The 21,905-nt window shown below is 44.0% G+C and overlaps 1 protein-coding gene across 3 annotated transcripts; it reads right to left on the bottom strand.

Annotated features, from left to right (window-relative positions):
* Positions 1-3,414: 3,414 nt before the first annotated feature.
* Positions 3,415-18,464, bottom strand: SKP1 (S-phase kinase associated protein 1). 3 transcript variants are annotated; one of them, XM_075900391.1, is made up of 6 exons: positions 18,305-18,464; positions 13,120-13,216; positions 8,809-8,882; positions 7,626-7,769; positions 6,760-6,900; positions 3,415-3,694 (listed from the first exon to the last, which is right to left on the bottom strand). In XM_075900391.1, exons 2-6 carry the CDS (start codon positions 13,214-13,216, stop codon positions 3,659-3,661), a joined length of 492 nt encoding a protein of 163 aa, XP_075756506.1. In that variant the 5' UTR covers positions 18,305-18,464; the 3' UTR covers positions 3,415-3,658. The 3 variants fall into 3 exon arrangements, with proteins under 3 accessions (XP_075756506.1, XP_075756507.1, XP_006116123.1); XM_075900392.1 differs by lacking the exon at positions 18,305-18,464 and adding an exon at positions 17,873-18,016; XM_006116061.4 differs by lacking the exon at positions 18,305-18,464 and adding an exon at positions 15,198-15,221.
* Between the last annotated feature and the right edge of the window lie 3,441 nt (positions 18,465-21,905).

A 21,905-nucleotide genomic window follows, 5' to 3' on the forward strand; every position in this document is an offset into this window, starting at 1 on the left:
TAAGGGTATGTCTACTTTGTGCACTTTTGCACAGGAAGATATGCAAATGAGGCATGGCGATGAATATCACCATGCCTCATTTGCATACCAAATGAGCCGCCATTTTGCACAAGAGGCTTTTGCGGAAGAAGCAGCAGTCTACACTGCTCCTTGCTCAAGAGCTGTTCTGCCTGAAAATAAACAGTAGAAAGGCTCTTGGGCAAGAGGGGGTTTTGTGCAAGGAGCAGTGTAGACCACTGCTTCTTGCGCAAAAGCCCCTTGCACAGAAGTGGCAGCTCATTAGCTATGCAAATGAGGAGCACCAATATTCATTACTGTGCCTTATTTGCATATCTAAGTGGCATTTGAGACCATTTGTTATGCTGAAGTGATAAGAATCCTGCATCTGTAAGCAAACCTAAATTAGCATTAAAATTGAGACAGGACAATGAAGGAAAATTTTGAATGTTCAAACCATCCAGTAAGATCAGCAATTCTCAAATCAGAGATCTTTACTCAGGTGCATTACACAGAGTTAGGACAAATATATATTATTAATCTATCCTTCCCCACTCACTTTCCCATTCTACCATATGACATTACACTTCTGCCTCCTCCCCATCCTAAATCCTGCCACATTCCTCACCTTATGCACAGCTGAGTTGCATGTAGGTTTGCCTCTTGTCAAAAGGCTGTGTTAGAAGATAAGGGGAAGGAACATTTAATGAGAGGCAAGATGAACTGCCCTTCTTGTGTAAGACCAAGGTTTCCCTTCCACCCACCAAAAAAAAATATTTTTGAAGTACGGTATAATCCCATCACTAAGGGGTGGCCGACTGAAAACAAATTCATCTGGAGATGTGTGTTAAGGAAGGAGTTAAACATAAGAGGACCCATCACCTCAATATTCATCTTCATAATCCAGACTAACCATAGTGATCTCATTTTCTTTCCTAAGAATTGTACTGTTTCCTACAGAAGCTTTTTAGTGTTAACATTTGTAAGACTACTTGCACAGAAGTAGCCCCATGTGTCACCAAGAGCATTTACTTTTGATAGCATTACGATGTTCCAACAAGGCAGGACCCATTCTCCAGTAGTCCCTCTGGAGATGCTTTGGCTTGCTAGAGCAAGGTCGGCAACCTTTTCACACCAAAGAGCCAGACTACAGGCAGCCCCCTAACTTGTGACACAATCAGTTCCTAGGGAAACCACATTTATGATAGGTGCCGTGGTAAATGCGGCCTAAGGACATAAGTCGGGGGGGTTCCAAAAAACCCCAGACCCTCATTGATGCTGTCCCCAACTGAAACCTCTCACTCCCTTGGTGCTTCAACCCTATGGTTGGGGGGAATGGGGGAGGGAGGACTGAGGTTCAAGGCCTCAGGTGAGATTTACTCTTCTGCAGTTTCAGAGTTGGTGGATTTTGTGTCCCTTCCCAGGCTCTGGGGTGGGGCAAAAATGAGGGGTTAAGTGTGCAACACAGGGCTGCTAGTGAAGGGAGTGCAGGATCTCCCAAGCATTTGGGCAGGATGCAAGGCCTAGCCAGGGGCAAGAGCAAGGGGGAGGCAAACTGTCAGATCAAGGGACAGTGTGAGAGGCTGTGGTGAGTATGTGAGGGGATGGGGGTGCAAGATCTGGGCATGAGAGGTTGGAGGCAGAGGAAGAGAGAGCACTTTGTTTTCATGCTGCAGCCCAGGCACCATGTAACATGGCTTCCCACTGCTCCTATTCAGCAGTAGGGAGGCTCCAGGAAGTGTGTGCAGGGAAAGTTAAAGGGCAGCACCCAGAGCCATTCTTGGTTTTGCTTGTTTCCCCACACTCCAGGGAAAGGAAAAGGGCAGCACATGGAGCCAAAAATGACTGAGCTTATTCCCCATGTGCTGGATCCAGCAGGGAGGCTCAGGGCTTTCTCCCCCCCCCCCCCCCACGACAGGACACCCCCATGCTGGTGTTCCAATCTTGCAGGGAGCTGTAGCATGAGCACTGGCGCCCTGCTGCAGGGGAGGGGAAGGGAAGGGGAAAGCTGGAGCTCTACAAGAGCCCTATCTGGCTGCCTAAAGCGTCTTATTTAGCTCATAAGCCACAGGTTGCAAAGCCCTGTGCTAGAGGAAGCCAGTTAAGGTGGGGAGAGGGAGAAAGGGTCTTTTGGTCCTAGAGCAGTGGCTCTTCAACTTCTCACATTGTTGACCAACTCCCCATTATGTGTGTCTCAGTTCCATGGACTGTAGCTGGAAGGACTCTTAACTGCAAACTGTCAGATGTCAAAATTTTCTCAGATGTCGATTTTGTTTAGGCAGCAGCCCCTACAGAAGCTTACCAGCAATTTCAAGTTTTAGTTCTTTTGCAAGACATGCTATTCACTGAGTGTACTGGAGATGGTCAAGTTGCTTTTGTTAAATTAGGTTTTTCTAAAAAAAAAGTTCATTAATCTGTTAACACCACTCAGTGCAACACCATAATCTTTAAAATGAAGAGAAGCGTATTTATTAGGGTTAATTCTAGTCTAAGGTTTATACAGAAAATGGAATGCAGTAAGCTAAGATCACACCTCAAATGTTTACTACACAAACCACCCTCTACTCCCTATAAGGGAATTGTAAATGTCAGATAACCAGTTATTGTTTAACTAGTTGCAAGTGGCTTTGTCCAAGAGAAGTCACACTAGATACAGCATTAGATTTGTGTTGTGTATGAAATGAAGAGTCTTCAAGCTGCGATTTCATGTACAGTACATCACTGAAATATTTCTTGCAGATACATGAAACCATGTTTTAAAAAGCTACATCACAAGCAGATTTAGGATTGCCTAAAGCCAGCTATTAAAGGATGTGGTGGATCAATAAGTTTAACTTTGGTAAACTCAGTAATGATTTGGGTCAAATTGGGATTTAATTTTTCCTACTTAAGTCCAAGGATCAGCACTCCTGTGCCTACCACAGTGCGCATCTTGCATTGCACCAGCAAGAGGCAGGCCTTAACATACATGATTGAAGAGTTCCAGGTTAACTGTCATTAGCTTGCCCAGTTTTCACCAAACCCACATTTGTGCCAGTGATAATCTTGTAAGGGGAAAACTGTTACAGGTTTGGAAAGTAGCAATACAAAATCTCATGAGTGGCTTCTAAAGTATTTGCCTGTGATCAATGAACTGTGTCAAGCACTAACTCACTCCAAGGGTCATTATTCTTCATGCTTAGAGGCAACTCAGCAATTCTCCACTCAGACTGGTTTCTTAAGAAACCCTTTAGTTCTTTGACTAAAAATATACTTTGTTAATTCTATTTCAGAAAATTTTTTGCAAGAGATTTAATTTATACTGATAGAGTTTTAAATGCTTATCTAAATTCTGACATCTCAAACTAACACTAACTGGACATGGACAGTTAGAGTAATGAGAAGGTTAGCCTGAAGTGCTACTTTCCATACAGAATCCACGCTTACTTCAGTTTTATTCATTGCAGATTAAAGTAAAAAGACATCTGATTACACTGGTAAAAACTCAACCATAAGATTTAAATCTGTACTCAAAAAACACTACACATGCAAAGGGAACAATATCCTGCTAATACAACTTCATTTGCTGCTGCATTTGTCTAATATTAACAATTATAAACAGAGCAGTGCAACTAGTATTTGGAACGATCCTTACAGTGTTAAGAGTGTCAGGCACAAAACTTCACTTCTCTTCACACCACTGGTTCTCCTTGCGTACCTGCATTGAGATAAAACTCTAATTAGATGTAGTGCTATACACATGCTATGAACATTTAAAAACTAGTTACATAGAAACATCCCCAGTGGCATCTTGGATTACATTCCTTTCCTGTAAAAACAGACACACCTTGAAAGAAATGCTGGATTTTCACTTAGATCAGGGACAGGTAAAATATGGTCCATGGGCCAAATCTAACCCACCAAGCATTTGGATAGAACCCATGACCCACCAGGACCCTCTGGCAGGCTCCCTGACTCTGCAACCTCAGGCCGCTCAAAGCAGCCCAGCTGCTAGGATCATATACCTCTGTGCACTGTGTACCCCGTGGGGGGAGGGGGAAGGGAAGGATCAACTTTGCTCATTGCCCCCACCCCCAACAGTCCTTGCAGCGCCCATTGGCTGGTTAGAGGGACATGGCCCCAACAGTCAGACTACTTTGCTAAAGCAGGGTCCCACTGGAGACCAGCTAGAAGTCACCTTGATATGCACCTCCCACCTTAGCCTGCATTTGGTGGCACCACAACCAAACTCTGCCTCCAGTCATAATCCCCTCCCAGACTGTGCCCCCTCCTACAACACTCCCCCAAGCAAGAATCCTCTCTTGCAGCCATACCTCCCTCCCCACCCTGCATCAGGTTATAACCCCCCCCTTTCAACCAAACTCCCTCTCAGAGCCTCCCATTCTGCACCCAATCTGTCCCAGACTACACACCCCTCCCCAAAGAAAGGTACAGTCCTTGACCACATATCAAATGCTGGAAAATAATGTTAGATGTGGGCCATTCCATCTCTCTACTTAACACGGTTGAAACTAGTTTTTGTAAAATATTTACCAGTGCAGATTGAGAAGTTACTGAAGATAACACATGTATCTTTCAACCACTTCCTAATATAACCCACAGGTTCTACTCATGAATAGCTAATTACTTGCTCATCTTTCTATACATGATTCAGGAAGAGCTGAAATGCTATAATTTGTTCAATGATGTTTGAAACTTTTAGAATACAAGCAGTCCCCGGGTTATGTACAAGATAGGGACTGTAGGTTTGTTCTTAAGCTGAATTTGTATGTAAGTCGGAACTGGCTTCCAGATTCAGCCGCTGCTGAAACTGACCAGCGGCTGACTACAGGAAGCCCGAGGCAGAGTTGCTCTGCCCTGGGCTGCCTGGAATCAGCTGCTGATCAGTTTCAACAGCAGCTGAATCTGGACGCCTAGGACAGAGCAGCTGGGGCACTGCCGGGTAGGTCCCCGCAGGGGTGGCGCTGCGGGGACCAACCGGGCAGCACCGCAGCTGCTCTGCCCCAGGTGTCCCCAAGTCAGCCGCTGCTGAAACTGATCAGCGGCTGATTCCAGGAAGCCCGGGGCAGAGCAAACTCTGCCTCGGGCTTCCTGTAGTCAGCCGCTGATCAGTTTAAGCAGCGGCTGACTTGGGGACACCTGGGGAAGAGCAGCTGGGGTGCTGCCCGGTTGGTCCTGTAGCGCCAAGGAGCAGCGCTGCAGGACCAACCCAGCAGCCCCAGCTGCTCTACCCCAGGTGAGAAAAGCCTGGTCTGCTGGGGGGCGCAGTAGCTGCGCCCCCCCAGCAGACCAGGGAAACCCGGACGGCGGGACCGCGGAGATGCGCCACGGTCCCGCCCCCATCCTCCCCAGCTTTGCTCCTTGTCTCCCTGGTCTGCTGGGGGGGGTCTCCAGGAAGACGAGGAGCAAAGCCGCGGAGGGGCTCGGGCAGCCGGGCAGCCCAGGCGCGCCTCCCGAGCCGCTCCGCGGCTTTGCTCCGCGTCTTCCTGGTCTGCAGACCGGGGAGACGCGAAGCAGCTTTTCTCGTCCCGGAGTACACGGGCGGCGGGACCATGAGCTCCCGCAGTCCGTGTCCTCCGGGGCGAGAAAAGCCCCGTTCATAACTGCGGATCCGACATAAGTCAGATCCGCGTAAGTCGGGGACTGCCTGTACTCTGCTTAAACTGGTTAATCATTTAAGATACACCATAATGCACAATTTGTTTTAATGTTTACTCTTTGAAAAGCCTTTGAGGGAAATTCTGCGCAACTTTAATCTTTGTAGCTGGATGCCTCAATGCACTTACAGCTTTGTTGCCCTCTCCAAAGCCTCAGCAATAAAAGGCTATTTATGGCAGCCCTACAGAAAGAGAAATATTGTCCTATTATTGATTTACTTAGGGTTTGTCCACTGTATGGAGACTACAGCACCATAGCTGTGCCACTGCCACAATGCAGACTCACTACAGTGATCGGAAGGGTTGGTTCCTATCACCCTACCAACTCCATAATCATGAAGGAAACATTCTTTCCCTGACCTAGCTGCAGCTAATATCATGGATTAGGTCATCACAGCTACTTTACATCAGGAGGGTTAGGGAAGGGAATTATTTTTTTACCCCCTCACTCCTAAGTGATATTGGTCATTCTACATTAAGCACAAATACCATCTTAGCCAAAAATGTTTAATAAGTCTGACATGGTGGTATTAATTCATTGTGAAATAGTGAACACAGAACATTAACCTGTAAGTCTATGTTTACACAGGGATAAGAGGAGACCACCACCACAGCTGGCCCAAGTCAGCTAACACAGGCTTACAGGGACTCTGGTAGTGGGGCTACCTCCTCCTCCAGGGCCGACGCCCCCTCCCCCAGCACACAACAGAGCTGTGGGAGGGGAGCAGCCTACGCACTTCCGGAACCCCCAACAGGGACACGGGCTTCAGACAGGACTTCCATCCACCCCGCGGGAAGCTGGCACTACACTAGAGGTAGGTAGTGGGGCTTCTTGGGGGTGGGGGGAAAAATGGGGGGGGTGGAGTTGCCCGAACACCTCGCGATCAACTGGTCGAGGCCTCGCGATCGGCCAGTCAATCGCGATCGACGGGTTGGTGACCATGGCCCTAAGTGGTAAATTAGCTGAGGCACCAATTGTTGTTTTACACTTTATAACATTTAGACTGAAAATCTCTTGGAACACTGCATGCTGAAACACATTAGCTATAACACTAATGTGGCTGCTTCAGCATATTAAACAATCCAGATCCAGACTATGAAGTACCTGTGCTTCTTCCTCTTCGGTGAAGTCATTCTTGATATTGAAGGTCTTGCGAATTTCTTCTGGAGTTTTCCCCTTAATCATATTTGCAACAGTCTTGCATGTGACATCGAGCAAACCTTTAATGTCTAAGTAATTTGCAGCCTGCAAAAAAAGATTAGCCAGATTTAGAGTCAATGCCCTGCCTCTATGGATGTACAACTTAAACCAAATATAGGCTACCTTCACTTTATGATAGAGTAATGTGTTTAGGTAGCTCATTAAGAGCAAGCATTTGAATACATCAGTTAGCACAGTCCTAATGGAAAAGTTTAGAATAATTCTAAGCAAACTGAAAATTTGAGACATTCCTGTTAGAAAAAGCTTACAGAAGCCCATGAACAATAAAGTTGCGTGCAGCCAGTTGGCTATCCAAGAAATACAACACACTGCCTGCATACAAGTGAGCACCAACTTACATGCCATTAGGGTAAGGGAACTGGGCCTTAAAACATCAAGAATGAGCTGAAGATAGAAAAGGATTCACCCTTCTGAACTGCAGCTAGCACACAACCCTATTTCAAATGAAGGAAGGTATCACATCTACAATAAATGTGTCAAGTAGGTGGAAGGCCCGATTAGCTTTGCACTACAGTTCAGTAAACATCAAATTTGTACTTTGGTCCTCAAGTGTAGATTGAGCAGCGTAAGTATTAGGTAAGTATGTGAAGGGTCTCCACAACACGCATTATCTTGAATCATTTTACTATAAAGTGAGGAAGTCAAACAAATAGCACCTTTTTGATCTACACCACCAAGATAAAGTTCAGCAGTCTAGACAATGTGGCTGTGTGCTAAAGAGAGCATCTAACAGAACATGGACTCCCTACCAGGATTAGTTCAAAGAGTGTTCCTTGGTCTACTTTCAGGAATTCTTGATCCCACACAGGGATGTCATCTGTTCGTTTTTCCTTGTTTTCATCGTCTTCAGGGGGCGGTGGATCATCCTTATGGTGGGTGCACCACTGAATCACCTAATATTAAGACATGACAAATCAATATAAAATTTCTTAAATTTTCTCATCAGTTGTTTAGACTTCAGATTATAGGAACAGTTTCTCCCGGAACTTGGGTACAGTGTGCTGTGTCAGTTCTATTTTTGCCACCTATTGCCAGACAGACAGCAGTGTCAGGAATTACGTGGTAAAGCATAACTTTGTGCAGCATATCAGGGAGAAAAAACAGTTACAAATATGATTAAGTTTTTTGTATTTAGTCTGAATTTTGACTAGTGTAGCATTACTAAGCAATATATAAATAGAGGGTTGCGTAACTCAGTCTCCTGTTGCACTCTGGCTAGAAATAAATAATATATATATATATATATATATATATATATATATATATATATATATATATATATATATATATATAAAAACAAACACACTGCGGTAGCCTCACTGGTTGGGTAAAGTTTATTACAGAACTATCAATTCATTTCAAAAACATTTAAATTGAGTCAAACTTTTCCAACACAATGCAGACAGGGCCCTTGAAGAGATGGGGCATGCAAATTTGTTCCTTCTTCCATTTGACCTAGTAACAATAGATTCCAGACCATTAAATACACTGGCTTTTAATAGCTGAACATAAGCCTCCAGATCTTTCATTTCAATTTGATGTACTCAAGTGAGTCCTCAGATAATGTCACAAGAAGTCTACAATTGTAGAACCCCAGGACAAGAATAATGAGGGCATAGATGGTGAGTTTGGTGCACAGCACTTAGCAGCCAGGCATGCTATACATTACCACTGCTACTGGCCCTCTAAGCACTAATATGAAAAGATGTGTTTTATCTCTATGATTTACAGGAAAGCCTCGGGAAATTAGAACTGCAGTTCAACAAATCCTACTTTTGATCACTATACAGTTACATTTTTAGAACATGTTAACTAGCACACAAGAAAGTTTGTGTTTAAATGGAGTATTTCCAGTTCTCATTAGACAATGGCTCAGTCTATACATTTTTGTAGTTCAAAGCTACCAATAACTGCACCTGGGTTGCATCTTACCTTTTTTAATATAGCTGCATTAACATTTGGAAGAGGGACTGGGTCATCATCTCCTTCATCATCCATTCCCAGATCTAAGAATGGAAAGAAGATAGATGTTTTAACTTGCCATTCATGTCATTTTTTCTGAAATTCAGTGGATTGATAAACCCAAGTACAATATACAGTTCTGATGCTGAATGTTGCAAATCCACTCAATTTGTATTCAAATTAAGGTTCTCCTACTGCTAAAGAAAGAAGTTAAGCATTCTTAGACACGGCCTCAATCTTACAGCTGCGTTACTTTGACATGCTATGTAACAAAATGCTCATCATATCCAAGTAACTATTAAATCTATATATGCGCCAATGCATTTATATTTGCTTATTCACAAGACTGTATTAAATTGCCATTAAATTGTTCTGTTCCTCCCTATTTCACCATAATCCTACTATTACTAGTGTTGGATAATTAGGAGGAGGTCTCTTTAGCCACCACCAGTATTCAGATCCCATTTTTGTTGTAAGTGTTCCAAAAAGAAATACCATTTGTATCTACTATTAAGTATAATCTAAAAGAGTTACTGGATGAACTACAAGCCATATTTAGTTCTTTCTGCAGGAGCAGTTAATACTATAGCCATAGAGATGCTGGGGATTTGGTTCCTCCCCCAGGTAGGAATCCTCTCCTGCTCTCATACCCTATCCTGGACCTTGCATCCCCTGCTGCACCCAATTCCCTGCCCTGGGTCACACCCCAAACCATCTGCACCCTTCCCCAGGTCAGAATTTTATCCTGCGCCTATACCCCCTTTTGGAACCCACAACCTAATTCCTGCCCCATATCACAACCCCTTCATTCATCCAAACTCAGATCCCACAACCTCTCCATCCTGATTCCCTACCCTAAGCTCCCTTCTGCACCCAACCTCTGTCCCAGATCCCACATATCCTCTGCATTTGATTTCTATGGATGGGCACACTAAGGAATTGCATTCTGTGCCATCTGCTGAGAGAGCTTTTATAACTTCCATCTCATGCTTTCCAAATTTTGTGTACTGATCATGACATGCAGCATCATACTAAGGGGACTTTGGTGGTGTTACAAGGTAGGAATGAAGGACATAGAGTAAAAAGATACAACTGTAAATGTCTAGAGTATTTTAACTTTGTGTCTCATGGCTAAAAACTATTTCTCCTTTAGCATATCCAATCTGTTCAGCTAGACCTGGGTCATTTTCAGAAGAGAAGACACTAATAGTTGTGATTTTTGGGGTAAGAACACAGTCCCTATTGAGAAGGATTAGGCAGAGTTTGCTGTACATCCAGACCATCTGGTGGCCCCCCACAGATGTTTTTATTTACAAATTGCATCACTGGGAGATCAGAGCTAAGCATTATCCTCAATAATTTAAATCCTTTCACAAACATGTGACATTGTCTTTGCTTTAATTCTCATGCTTGGAGATTTTTTTGAAGTCTCATACAATGCTACAACCTACAAAGGAGACACCTATCCACTGTATTTGGTACTGAGTCCTGACAAAGCCACCTGACCTGTCCATTTTTGCAGTATTTGCTTATGGTTTAACACATTAAAAGTGAACTAAGTTGCATGCAAATGAAAATAGATGGTTTGCATTTTTATAAAGCTCCTTTCCAGGAAAGCATTGAACTACACAAGACTAAAATATTACACAAGACTAAAATATTCAGGGAATACAAAAACCCTTTAAAATGGTTAAGGGTCAGTATAACATCAATACATTTGTAACTTTTGATTCTGTTCTTTCCACTCTTTATGGGAATGCCAATTTTCCTTACATTCCTACTGGCTGCAGACAATATCTGGATGGCACGTCCAAGTGACTGCCTCAGCCAGCTGCTCAAAAGGTATTACTGTTCTCTCCCCAACTACCTCATAAAAAGGGAAGTCAGGTGTCAGGCCTCAAGAACGAAAGCAGGAAAGCAATCTATGAAACAAGCTGCCAAAATAAAAGCCAACATTAACGTGAAAAATTCAACTGAAACAAAAATGGTTTGCATAATCTAAGGTTTAGTATGTACATTAGAGAAAGCAGCATCTTAAGTTTTAAATATGTATCCTATCTCCCCACTAACACTGAGGGCACAGAGAAGTCAGAGCGGGGCCCCGTCTCTCATTTATGCTACACCCCCACAGTAATACTGTCTGATCCTCAATGTTCAAGTAGCAGCCTGTGTTCATAAACCCAGGCATTTGAACCAGAAGTAGAGACCTCATGCCCAAGAATAAATGTAAAATCAAAATTAATTCACTCAATACTGTAATCACTGCTCAAGTAAATGATTCCCCAAGCTGTACTTATTTTAGTAAGAGGCTTTTTCAAGGCATATCCACAAATTAGTTGTGCAGAAGTCCAAATTAGCAACTTAAAAGGAATTCTAAACAGTCAGCATGAGGCTGAAGAACGTAAGTTTGCCAAGACTATCCCTGACCAAAACAGCTCAACTATGAAAACAGTTGCCTATAAAGAGTTTATATTTCTTACTTTTGACTGTATTTAATATGACTCTCACATTGACAAATATGTGGAAATAGCTGCATTTAGAAACAAATATTTTCTGACATTAGGAAAAAGATAAGATGGCATGAAAACAAACTGAAACTGGCACTACAGGTTGGTCCTCACTGGTCCAGCGCCCTCATGACCTGACTAGTCCCGAATGAGGGGATTTCCCTTCCCAGAGAAGGTCCCTCCCCTCATGGCCATGCTGCCGCTGGGGTAGGGCTCCATCCTGCCCCTGCTGCGGCCTCGGCCCCCGGGCTCTTCCCCACTGCCTGGCTCTACAGCCGGAACTCTTCTACCGGCCATCGCTGGGGCCAGAGCTCCCGCCATGTCTGTCTGTCCACACACACCCACCCACCCACACCCCCCTCTCAGCTGAGTTGCCAGTGCCCCTTACAGCACTCCTTCCCCACCACCAGACCTCCTCCTTCCTGGGCTCTGTGGTCCATAAACATCCATGGTCCATACCGGACCACAGATGTTGCCAGACTAGGGCATCCCAGGTAAGGGAGGTACAACCTGTGCTACTTCAGAGAAAGTGCCTATGAAGTGACCCGGCAGAACAGGGGGAGGACGGACAGACTCTGGCACCTCTGCAGCTTTTCTTTGCTTTGCTTTTCTAAAGAAAAATGGCTTTGACTGAGAAACAAAGGAATCGGAGGGGAATATGAATTCTATGTGTACATAGTGGTGCAAAACTCCCCCAAGAGCAATAGAGAAGGTTTAAGAGAAAAGTTCATACCACAGACAAGTGCTTTTTCCAGAGGCTATGCTGATGCTACTAGTTCTACAATAAATAGTCAAACAAAAGAAAGGCATCTCCCAATTAATGTGAAAACTAGTCCACAGACGTTTTGCTAATAGACTTGAACTGACAGTCTGTCCTTGGTTCTAAACTGCAAGCCATGGGAGGTTAATGTAAATGAGACCTTGAGACGTTCTGGGTTGTTTCAGTTTTTAAGAAGTAACAACTGTTAACAGTTAAATATTCAGACAATAGGGCCAGTCTAATATATCTATCCTTATCAATGTTTTGTGTTTGTTTTTTTTACTTTCATCTCTTAGTTTTTCCCATCTTTAAATTAGGGATGTTACATTTAGATTAACTGGCTAATCCAATAGTCGATGGAACTCCCAGCTGGCCCTGGGCTGCACATGGCATTTCAAAGTGTCAAAACCCAGCTCCACACAACACTGCCACTTTGAAGAATACCCTCCTCTCTCCCCACCGCCCCCTTGCTTCCTCTCCTCTCCTCCACCCCCACCCCCCCATCAGAGGCAGCAACTAGTCGCCTAGTGTGTTGACTATCCGATAAGCATTTGCTTATTGGATAGTCAACTAGTCGTTCACATCCCTAGTTTAAGTTATATGTGTTGTATCTTAGCAGACATAACTCAAAGCCAGTAAATTCAACCCATAATAGAAGTGTTTTGTTCAGATCAGCTATTCAGCATGATCACATGCCTAGGATCAGTTTGCGTTACTTACCTACCACTACAAAACCAGTATCTGTAATGGAGGCCTAAATATCCAAATAGGTTGCACATTAAAAAAAGTTTCTAAGTTTTTGTGGGTTGTTATTCTGTAGTTGTAAGACTGAGATGAGTTTTGATTTGTGGTTGTTCTAATCCCTTCTCTTCCTGCTAGATATGTACCTAGGACAGGGCTACAAAGAAACACCAAATTCGAGTTTTGATAAAGCACCTCAGCTTTTAAAATGTCTCATCTGAACAATGGGACACTAGTTTGTGATAAGCTTTTCTCTCAAACCTGTTCTCTTACCTTCCAACATAGTCTTGATAGTTACGGATTGCTTTGCAATTTCAACATCAACTTCAAAAATTTCTCCATCAGAACTCTGCAGTTTAATTGACGGCATCTATAACATGAAAAAAGTCAGTCATTTTCATACAATAGTTTGCAGAAAGTTAGTGTAATACAATGTTATAAAAAGCCATCTTTACCATTCATATTGCCTCTTCAAGACAAATGACATCAAGCTGGGACACACAACAGTATATATGAAAGAGCAAATATTGTTCCCACAGACATATCTTTACAAAGTGTCTGCTTGGATAAGAGTCTTAATTTACTACTTCTAGAATAAAGCAGCAAGAGTATGAGTGGAAAATGTGAAGTCTGATCTAACAGCATTTTCAAAATTCTGGTTTCCTGGACAAGTCTCTCTCAAATAAAACAAGTTTGATGTATTATTCATATTGAAGTAGGGATGTAAAGGACCAGTCAACTATGCGATAAGCAAATGCTTATCAAATAGTCAACTAGTCACTCTCCCCGCCCCTTGCTGTCTTTCAGAGGCAACGGGGGAGGGGGGGGGGGAGGAAGAGATAATTAAAGGCAGCAGCACCACACAGAACCCCAGGGTCAGCTGCTCTGTGCAGCACTGCAACTGAATGCTGTGGGGAACCCGGCATCAGGCTCCTCGCAGCATTTCAAAGCAGCACTCCTGCTGCTTTGAAATGCCAAGGTGGAGCCCAGGATCAGCTGGGGACTCCCCTGCTTACCCTGGGCTCTGCAGCACTGCCACTTTGAAAAGTACAGGAGTCCCCAGCAGAGGCTCTTGTGTATTTCAAAGCAGAAGTGCCCACCAGGAGCCCAGAGCCAGCCGGACTTCCCACTGGCCCTGGGCTCCATGCGGCAGTCCAACTTTGAAATGCCAAGAGCTCCCACCAGGGCTCTTGTACATTTCAAAAGCAGAACAGGGAGGTGCTTATTGACTAGCCAAGGGAAATTCCATTAACTACTCGAGTAGCAAATGAATCGCTACTTAACATCCCTATACTGGAGAACTTTCCAAACAGACTGATCATGTTTTTTGCACCTGCTACCACATTTAGTAGTGCTAGAAGAAAAAAATGGATTTTTAGAGCATAATCAGCAAGTGCTTTAACAAGTTCAGAAACAATAAGACAAATTCTTGCAGCACATGTGAGAATTTATTTGAAATGTTTTGTTAAGAGTCTGATTATCAAGACTCACAAAACCTATCTTCCTAATACCTTCCTACACCTCTAATACTGTGCAAGTTATGAGTGAGGTTATAATGCTATGCAGATGATTAGATTATATTTTAAGGTAGCGAGGCAGCTTTATCATCTATATTTACATATGCATACACACACACATCCATACAAGGCCTTCAAGAGTGCTTTTGAAATAAAGCCACTTCAAATTTTAGAAAATAGCTTGAATTTATTACAATATGTAAACTGTGTTCATAAATTTCCCACCTTGCCTCTCTACTGAAGTGTTAAAGAATTAGTCTAGATTAACTGGCTCTATATTTACTAACTGTAAAAGTGATTTAGTTTAACAGGAAAGGTCTTGGAAAAAAGTTACATCTGGAGAAAAACCTGTGTAAAGTCATTAGTTTTCATGTGTGATGTCTCAAGGCCTTTTTTGGTCATTTATTACTTATTTATTTTACTTTGCGGAAGGATATTATAGTTTAGAATAGGGATGTTAATCGCAGATCATCAACTAATCGAGAAGTCGGTGAAATGTCCATCAACTTCTAAATTAGTCAATAAAGGGGAGCCACAGTGGGGGTAGCCCACTAGGGCGGCATGAGCTGGGACTAAGCAGTCCCATCTTGCACCATCTCCAGGAGCTAACCCCACAGTAGCTTTGTAGTAAGAGCCGCCGGAATTTTTTTTTTTTTAAACATTTAAAAAGCAGAGTCACAGCTAGTTCTGCTGCACCTCTGCCTCCCCTCCCCCCCCCCCCACCCCCCCCACACACACAGATATGGTGCTGATACAAAGGCACCTAGGGAGGTGGGAGAAAAGAGTGACTAGTCAAGTAGTGACTTGAGTACCCGAAGTCAGCTAGTCACTTACATCCCTAGTTTAGAGTTCCTTTAGTGGAGAAAAGGAGAGCTAATCCATGGACCATTAGATACAGCCAGACAATCCAGTTCAGAACCAGTTGGAAAAAAAGCTTCTGGGGAAAAAAGATACAAGAAGAGCCCTTCTCACTGATTTATCCAATTGATGCTAGCTTAACATTTGTGCATAACACTTCCTTGAGGGACTTAATACTTCACAAACCCAAGATCTACTGCAATTAAAGCAGCTGACTGGCTGCATCCCTTTCAGCTATATTGTTTTATCTGTTTCATAATGCAGACTCTAGCATGTCAATACTGCTGATCCGGACTACTGCAACAAACCCAGGCCAATGGAGCTCAGCCAGTGCAGGTTATTAAGCAGAATGCAAGCTGAATACAGAACCTCATCTGAGAGGATGAGTGCAATCTCATCAGTTCATGTTTGGCAGAGTTACAATCAATCCTACGTGAAAATTTAAGTGGTAGGGATTTTTTTGGATGGGCTCAGACAAACAAGCACTGCATTTCTCACTTAAGTAGGATATGAAATTTGTTGCTGCAACGTTACAACTATGGTTTCTCTTTTTAGAGTGCTGAATATTGATTAAAGTTACATTACTCAGTAGCATTAAGCAGACCAGTCTTATAATGAGAAGTTAAAACTGCTTCAATACAAATAAGGCTCTTACTTGCTAGATAAAAATTACTTCATCTAAAAACAGTCACCTCTGCAATCCCTTTTACTGAACCCAAAAAAAAAGCAATGATGAGATAGGAAAAGCCTACATTCAACTATTCAGGTTTTCTGCATTTTATTAAAGCGATGAGGAGTCCTGTGGCACCTTATAGACTAACTGAAGTGTAGGAGCATAAGCTTTCGTGGGCCAAGACCCACTTCGTCAGATGCATGTAGTGGCCACTACATGCATCTGACGAAGTGGGTCTTGGCCCACGAAAGCTTATGCTCCTACACTTCAGTTAGTCTATAAGGTGCCACAGGACTCCTCATCGCTTTTGCAGATTCAGACTAACACGGCTACCCCTCTGATACTTGACACCATGCAATGCATTTTATTAGTTTCCTTGAAATTATGTTACCGGTTGCACATTGTTTAGCCTCAATATGGCATATTTCTACTAAGTGTTATAATTTGGATTTACATCACAGCACTGCTTGTTGCATAAGCAGACTGAATCAGCAGTAATTTAAATATCCGATTTTCAATCTAACTATACTGAAATATTCACTGTAGGGACAATTTTTACTATCTAAGTATTTTAACTACTATTCATCTGATGAAAGACCATGAAAGCTCATGAGCTTACATAAGGCCGTGGCATCCAAACAGTTCTGAAGCAGTAGGCACTATAGTGGCTATTTGCTATAGCAAACAAGCCACACTCAACCAACCAAATAGCCACAAGCCACACTCAACCAACCAAATAGCCACATATAGCTAGCAACAAGCATGTTGGACAGCCAGGTCTAAGGTGCCATAGGACTACTTGTTTTTAAAGTTACAGACTAACACAGCTACCGCTAAGAATTTTAACTGTATTGTGTCATACAGAAGTTACTGTTTATTGCAATCTGGAAATGCAAGACTTTCTTTAGATTTTAGCTTCATATTTGAGATTTACACTTTTTCCCTACATGAGAATGTTTTCTGGAAAGGAACATTATCAGGTTTATGCTTGTTAAGGTGACAGTATCAAGTTTTCTTGTCTATTCAGTCTACATGCACAACTACAATGACACTGAGTAGTTATTTGTATGATCTATTTAGCTACACAACTTTAAGCATCACAAGACATTATCACACAATCAACTGTTTAAAATTAATCCTGGCATCTTGACATGATACTTATTTGGATCTAGTCAGCCAAAATTTAGTCATTTTAAGGTGCAACAAATGAAATAAAAATTAATGGTCTAGATACACAGGTTGTAGAAGCTTAAAATCATGATGCTGCATGATAGGATAGATGCATAGATTCTAGCTTATTCACTTTATGCACAGCTATTTGCATTAAGGTCAGTTTCACATTAATTTCAGTCCATCTTTCAAATACATGATTGTATCAATTTCAAAAACAGGACTTTATTGTCAGAAGTCTTACTTTAAAAAAAAAAGCACATATTATGGAGAGGAGACTTAAACAATAATGGAGATCAGTGTACTTCGTTAGTAAAAAAAGATAGATGTACTTGCAGTGTAGAACTTAGAAAAAAAAAAAAACAAGTTCGCCTCAGATAACCGGTGCCAACACAGTGACTAAGCAGAATGGTGCAGAGCCCAAATGTGACAGTGCTGAATCTGGTAAAGAGTCATTATACTATTATTATTATTTATTAAGGGATGTACTTCAATTACAGCACTGCGCTCACATTTTTATTGGCCCTCGCTGCTCAGCTCAACCACTTATGGTATCTTTAGCCAACTCTGTGCCCTGCAAAGCGGAGAGAGCCGGGGCTCTTCTGCATTTCTCAGAACCCCTGGGATCGCCATTAAGAAGAACGAGGAGGCCCTGTGGCACCCTGAACCCTAACACGTTTATTTGGACACCAGCTTCCGTGGGCTGGAGCCCACTTTGGCAGCTGCGTTAGTCTCCATTGTGAAACGTCGCGTGTCAGCCCCTTGTTTGGAGGGGGTCAGGCGCAGGGTCTGACAGGCCGCCACCCACCTTAAAGAAGTGCCCGGTGGGGCCCAGGGCAACGCACAACGCAGCCGAGAGCAGAGCGGGGCTTGTCCGCCTGCGAGGGTCTCAGAGGGGTCCTTCCACCGGGGCAGCACCCCCTCGAGGCACTGCACCCAGCCCAGGCCGGCCCTGCGTCCGGGGAAACCCGCGGGCCGCCGCCCCGCAAGCGGTACGGAGACCCCGCCCGTAAGGCGCTCCCCCACCCGCCCGCCTTGAGGTAAGGGGAGGATCCCCAGGCCGCAGCGCCTAGCAACCACCTGCTGTCACCTCCCCGCTTCCCTCCGCGCGGGGCCGGGCCTAGCTTCCCCAGGGCGGACGCTGCGGCCTTCACCGCCACTGGCCCCCCAGCCCCGCTCCCGGGACCGCCAGCCCCGCCGCGCCCCCGCTCGGGGAAGAGCCCTCAGCCCTGGCCCTCACCGCGGCACAGCGCCCGGCTCTGCGTCCCTCGGCGCGGACCGACCCCCCAGCGACAGCAGCTAGGGCCCGACTGCGGCGACGCCTTTTATACCGCGGGGCGGGGCGGGACTGCGGGAGGTGGAAGGCGAAGGACCCCGCCGCTGCCTCACAGACACAACCCGGAGGCGTCCGCGCAGATCGCCTGAACGGGCACGAGGAAATGGCACAGGGAGCCCGCCCGCAGGACACAACCGCCCTGCCCACCGCCACTTCGATGCAGGGAGGCGAGGGGTGAAGGGATGCCCAGCATGTAAACAGCCGGGCGGGGGAGATTAAGCAAGAGCCACGGCGTCTCTCAGGCAGAGGGTGTCTAACCAGAAAAGCCGCCTCACATGGCAACGGCAACAGGCTCATAATGGGTGGAGGGGGCTTATCCCAGCACGTGTGCGCTGCTAGCCCCCCCCAGTGATGTTGGCAGCTTTCAGGGCTAGGCCCCATGCCCAGCCTGCAGCTTTTCAACAGTCCTTTCCTCATCTACCAGGAGAGGGCGTGGCACAGACTCCCCTGGGGCAAAGCTCCCAGCTCTAGCACTAGCTCCTTCTACAGCCATAGCCAACTCTCTTTCCACATTAGCAAAATGGGAGTGATGAGCTGGCTTTGGTGGGATTCGTTTGTACCTGGGAAAACAAAAAGGAGTGCTGTGGCAACTGAACCCTGACAAGTTTATTTGGGCATAAGCTTCCATAAGCAGGACCCTACTTTGTCAAATGAGTTCCAGCCCAACAAAAGCTTGTGCCCAAATAAATGTGTTAGTCTTTAAGGTGCTATAGCACTGTTTTTTGTTATTAGTTTTTGCTACAACAGACTAACACAGTTGCCCTTCCAAAACTCCTGCCTGTCAGGCAGGGACGAAGTCTTCCTCTGAGTTTGTGCCTTGATCCTCATCTCTACATGCAAGCACTAGGGATGTAAGCGACTAGTCAACTATCAGATAACTAGCATGTCCACTCTTCGATAAGCTTTTGTTTGACTAGTCAGTCCCATCCCGTCCCCGTTTCCCCCCTCCCCCGCCCCGTTGCCTCTATCACAAAGAGAGAGCAAGGGGGGTAAGAAGGTGGAGTGCAGGGGAAGCCAGTTCGCTGCAGCTCTGTGGGAGGGGGCAGAGATGCAGCAGCAGCAGCCAATTTTGAAATGTACAAGAGTCACCATTGGGACTCTTGTATATTTCAAAGCAGAAGCACTGCATGGAGCCTGGGGGAGTCCAGGCTTCACACAGCATTTAAATATTTGAAATGTACAAGAATGTCTGCTGGGGCTCTTGTACATTTTAAAGGTGGAATGCAGTAGTCCTTAACTAATCGAATAGTCAATGGAAATCCCATTGACTATTTGATTAATTAATTAATTAATTGAAATTTAACATCCCTACCAAGCATTACAGCTAATCCTGATATATTCTGAAAATTATGTTTGCTGAAGGAGCATCGTAAAAAATCTCAGGCCAGCTTGGACTTGATTGGTGTTATTGTGGTACAACACTTCAGCCCCAGTACCTTTCAGAGGAACAGAACCTCCTGCTTCAAAAAGACCCCTACCAGTTGTGCTAAAGGGAAATCTTATCAGCTCTGTGAACTTCATTTTCAGAGATTTAGTCCTAAATTTCCCTACCTTCCCCACAAGTTGTCCCCCCCCCCTTTTTAGTTACAGGAGAAATAATAAAATTGGTGTTATAGCAAAGTTACTTGCAGCATAAAAGAACAAAACATGCAACTTTTTAATATTCCTGCATGAATAATTTTTGTGTCATTCATTTTGATTCTGAAACACACATTTATGTATCTTAAACTGGGAGGCTGCGTTGCTTTTGCGGAAAAACTTGCCAGCTGTCTACACTGGCCACTTTGAATTTGCACAAGAACACTGACAATCTAATGTAAGATTGTCAGTGTTCTTCAGCAAATACAATGACTCTCCCATTCAGGAAAAAGCCCTCTTGTGCAAATGCTTTTAACCGGCTGATAACCGTTTTGCGCAAAAAAGCCCCGATGGCGAAAATGGCGATCGGGGCTTTCTTGCACAAAACCGCATCTAGATTGGCACGGAAACTTTTCCGCAAAAAGTGCTTTTGCGCAAAAGCGACCATGCCGATCTAGACGCTCTTTTCCACAAATGCTTTTAACGGAAAAACTTTTTCCTAGACGTAGCCGGAGAGATGTGATTTTCATTAACTGTTAGCGGTATAGAGCCCATCATATAACACAGTTGAGAGGTTCTAATTCCATTCTGCAAAGGACAGGGTTACTCAAAAGATTTTGATTGTATAACTACACATTTTCCTATATGCCTCAGAAGGCTGAGTCAACTCTGCAAATATTCACATCTCTGCTTTCAAGGTACTGTACTTACCTATATGCACTAGGCGCATAACACAATGAAACTCGCAGTTGTCAATTTCTCCAAGCAAGCTAGGGATACCATTATTACTTGATGAAGGGCACTTGAGAGAAATAAGGCTATTAAAAACTTAATGTTGAGGGCTGAGGATATATTTGCTAAGCAGCAATTTAATCTAAAAGCTGTACTGACAGCTAAAATCCTCTTACATGAATGTGTTAATGCTGTTCATCATTACATTAAATCCTACCTCCAGAAGGGAAATGTCATGTGTCTACTGCAGCACTTGATTTCTCAAGAAAGTTGGCTCAGTGCCATCTTTTACAAACAAATGGCCAAGAGCCATTAGGCATCGTTCACAACATTAGTACTAGAATAAAACAAAACACTATTCAGAATAATCCTGCTTCACTTTAAGGGCTTTGTTGTATGGTACCTGTCTTCCTCTCAAACCCCCAGTGTGAGGTAAAATTTCAAAACAAGGGATACAAGAGAAACTTAAAATAATGAATTCATTCCCTATTACTTCAGTTTCCTGAGTCACCATTTCAGATGTAAACCCAATAAAACCTTACGTCACGCAACCATCCAACAGATTAGCAAAACTTTGGTCCTTAACTAAACAAAATTGTAATTGAGATTTTGAGGATAATGTAAAGTTATTGTTTAAGACAACAGTTTGATTAATCAAACTGGAAATGTAAAACCCAAATAGCTGGATAGCAGCTGCACACAAGTTGATGGGGCACACACTTAAATTTGGGCTTAAACTGGAAATCATTAATAATTTAAAATCCAAACCTCCAATGAGCTCCATACAGCTGAGTGAAATGCTGCCTCTGAGTGTAGTCCCACTGATGTCAATGTTGGAGTCTGCCAGCATGGAGCTCATAGCAGTATTAGGCCCAGAACCTCAAAGTACTTAGGCGTGGCTCTACTCAGCATTACACCACCTACCTCTGATGCAGTCTGCTGCCTAGTAGAAGCCTCATCCCCAAGCTAGGCGCCTCTGCTCCATATACAATGCAGGAGACAAGTTATTAGGGTTTCCAACATTCCTAACCAGACAGCATTCATGGCAATAGCATCCAATCTTTCCAGTTGGGAAAGCTGGCAACTTGTTCGGTGCCTAAGAAAGGGCTCCTCAAAAGCCAGCAAGCTGCCAGTGCACCTGACTGGTGAGTAAGAGATGCAACTCCCTCTGCTTGGAAGCTTCAACTAGAAACCC

This window comes from Pelodiscus sinensis, chromosome 17, assembly GCF_049634645.1.
Source record: "Pelodiscus sinensis isolate JC-2024 chromosome 17, ASM4963464v1, whole genome shotgun sequence".
In the NCBI taxonomy this organism is placed as follows: Eukaryota; Metazoa; Chordata; order Testudines; family Trionychidae; genus Pelodiscus; species Pelodiscus sinensis.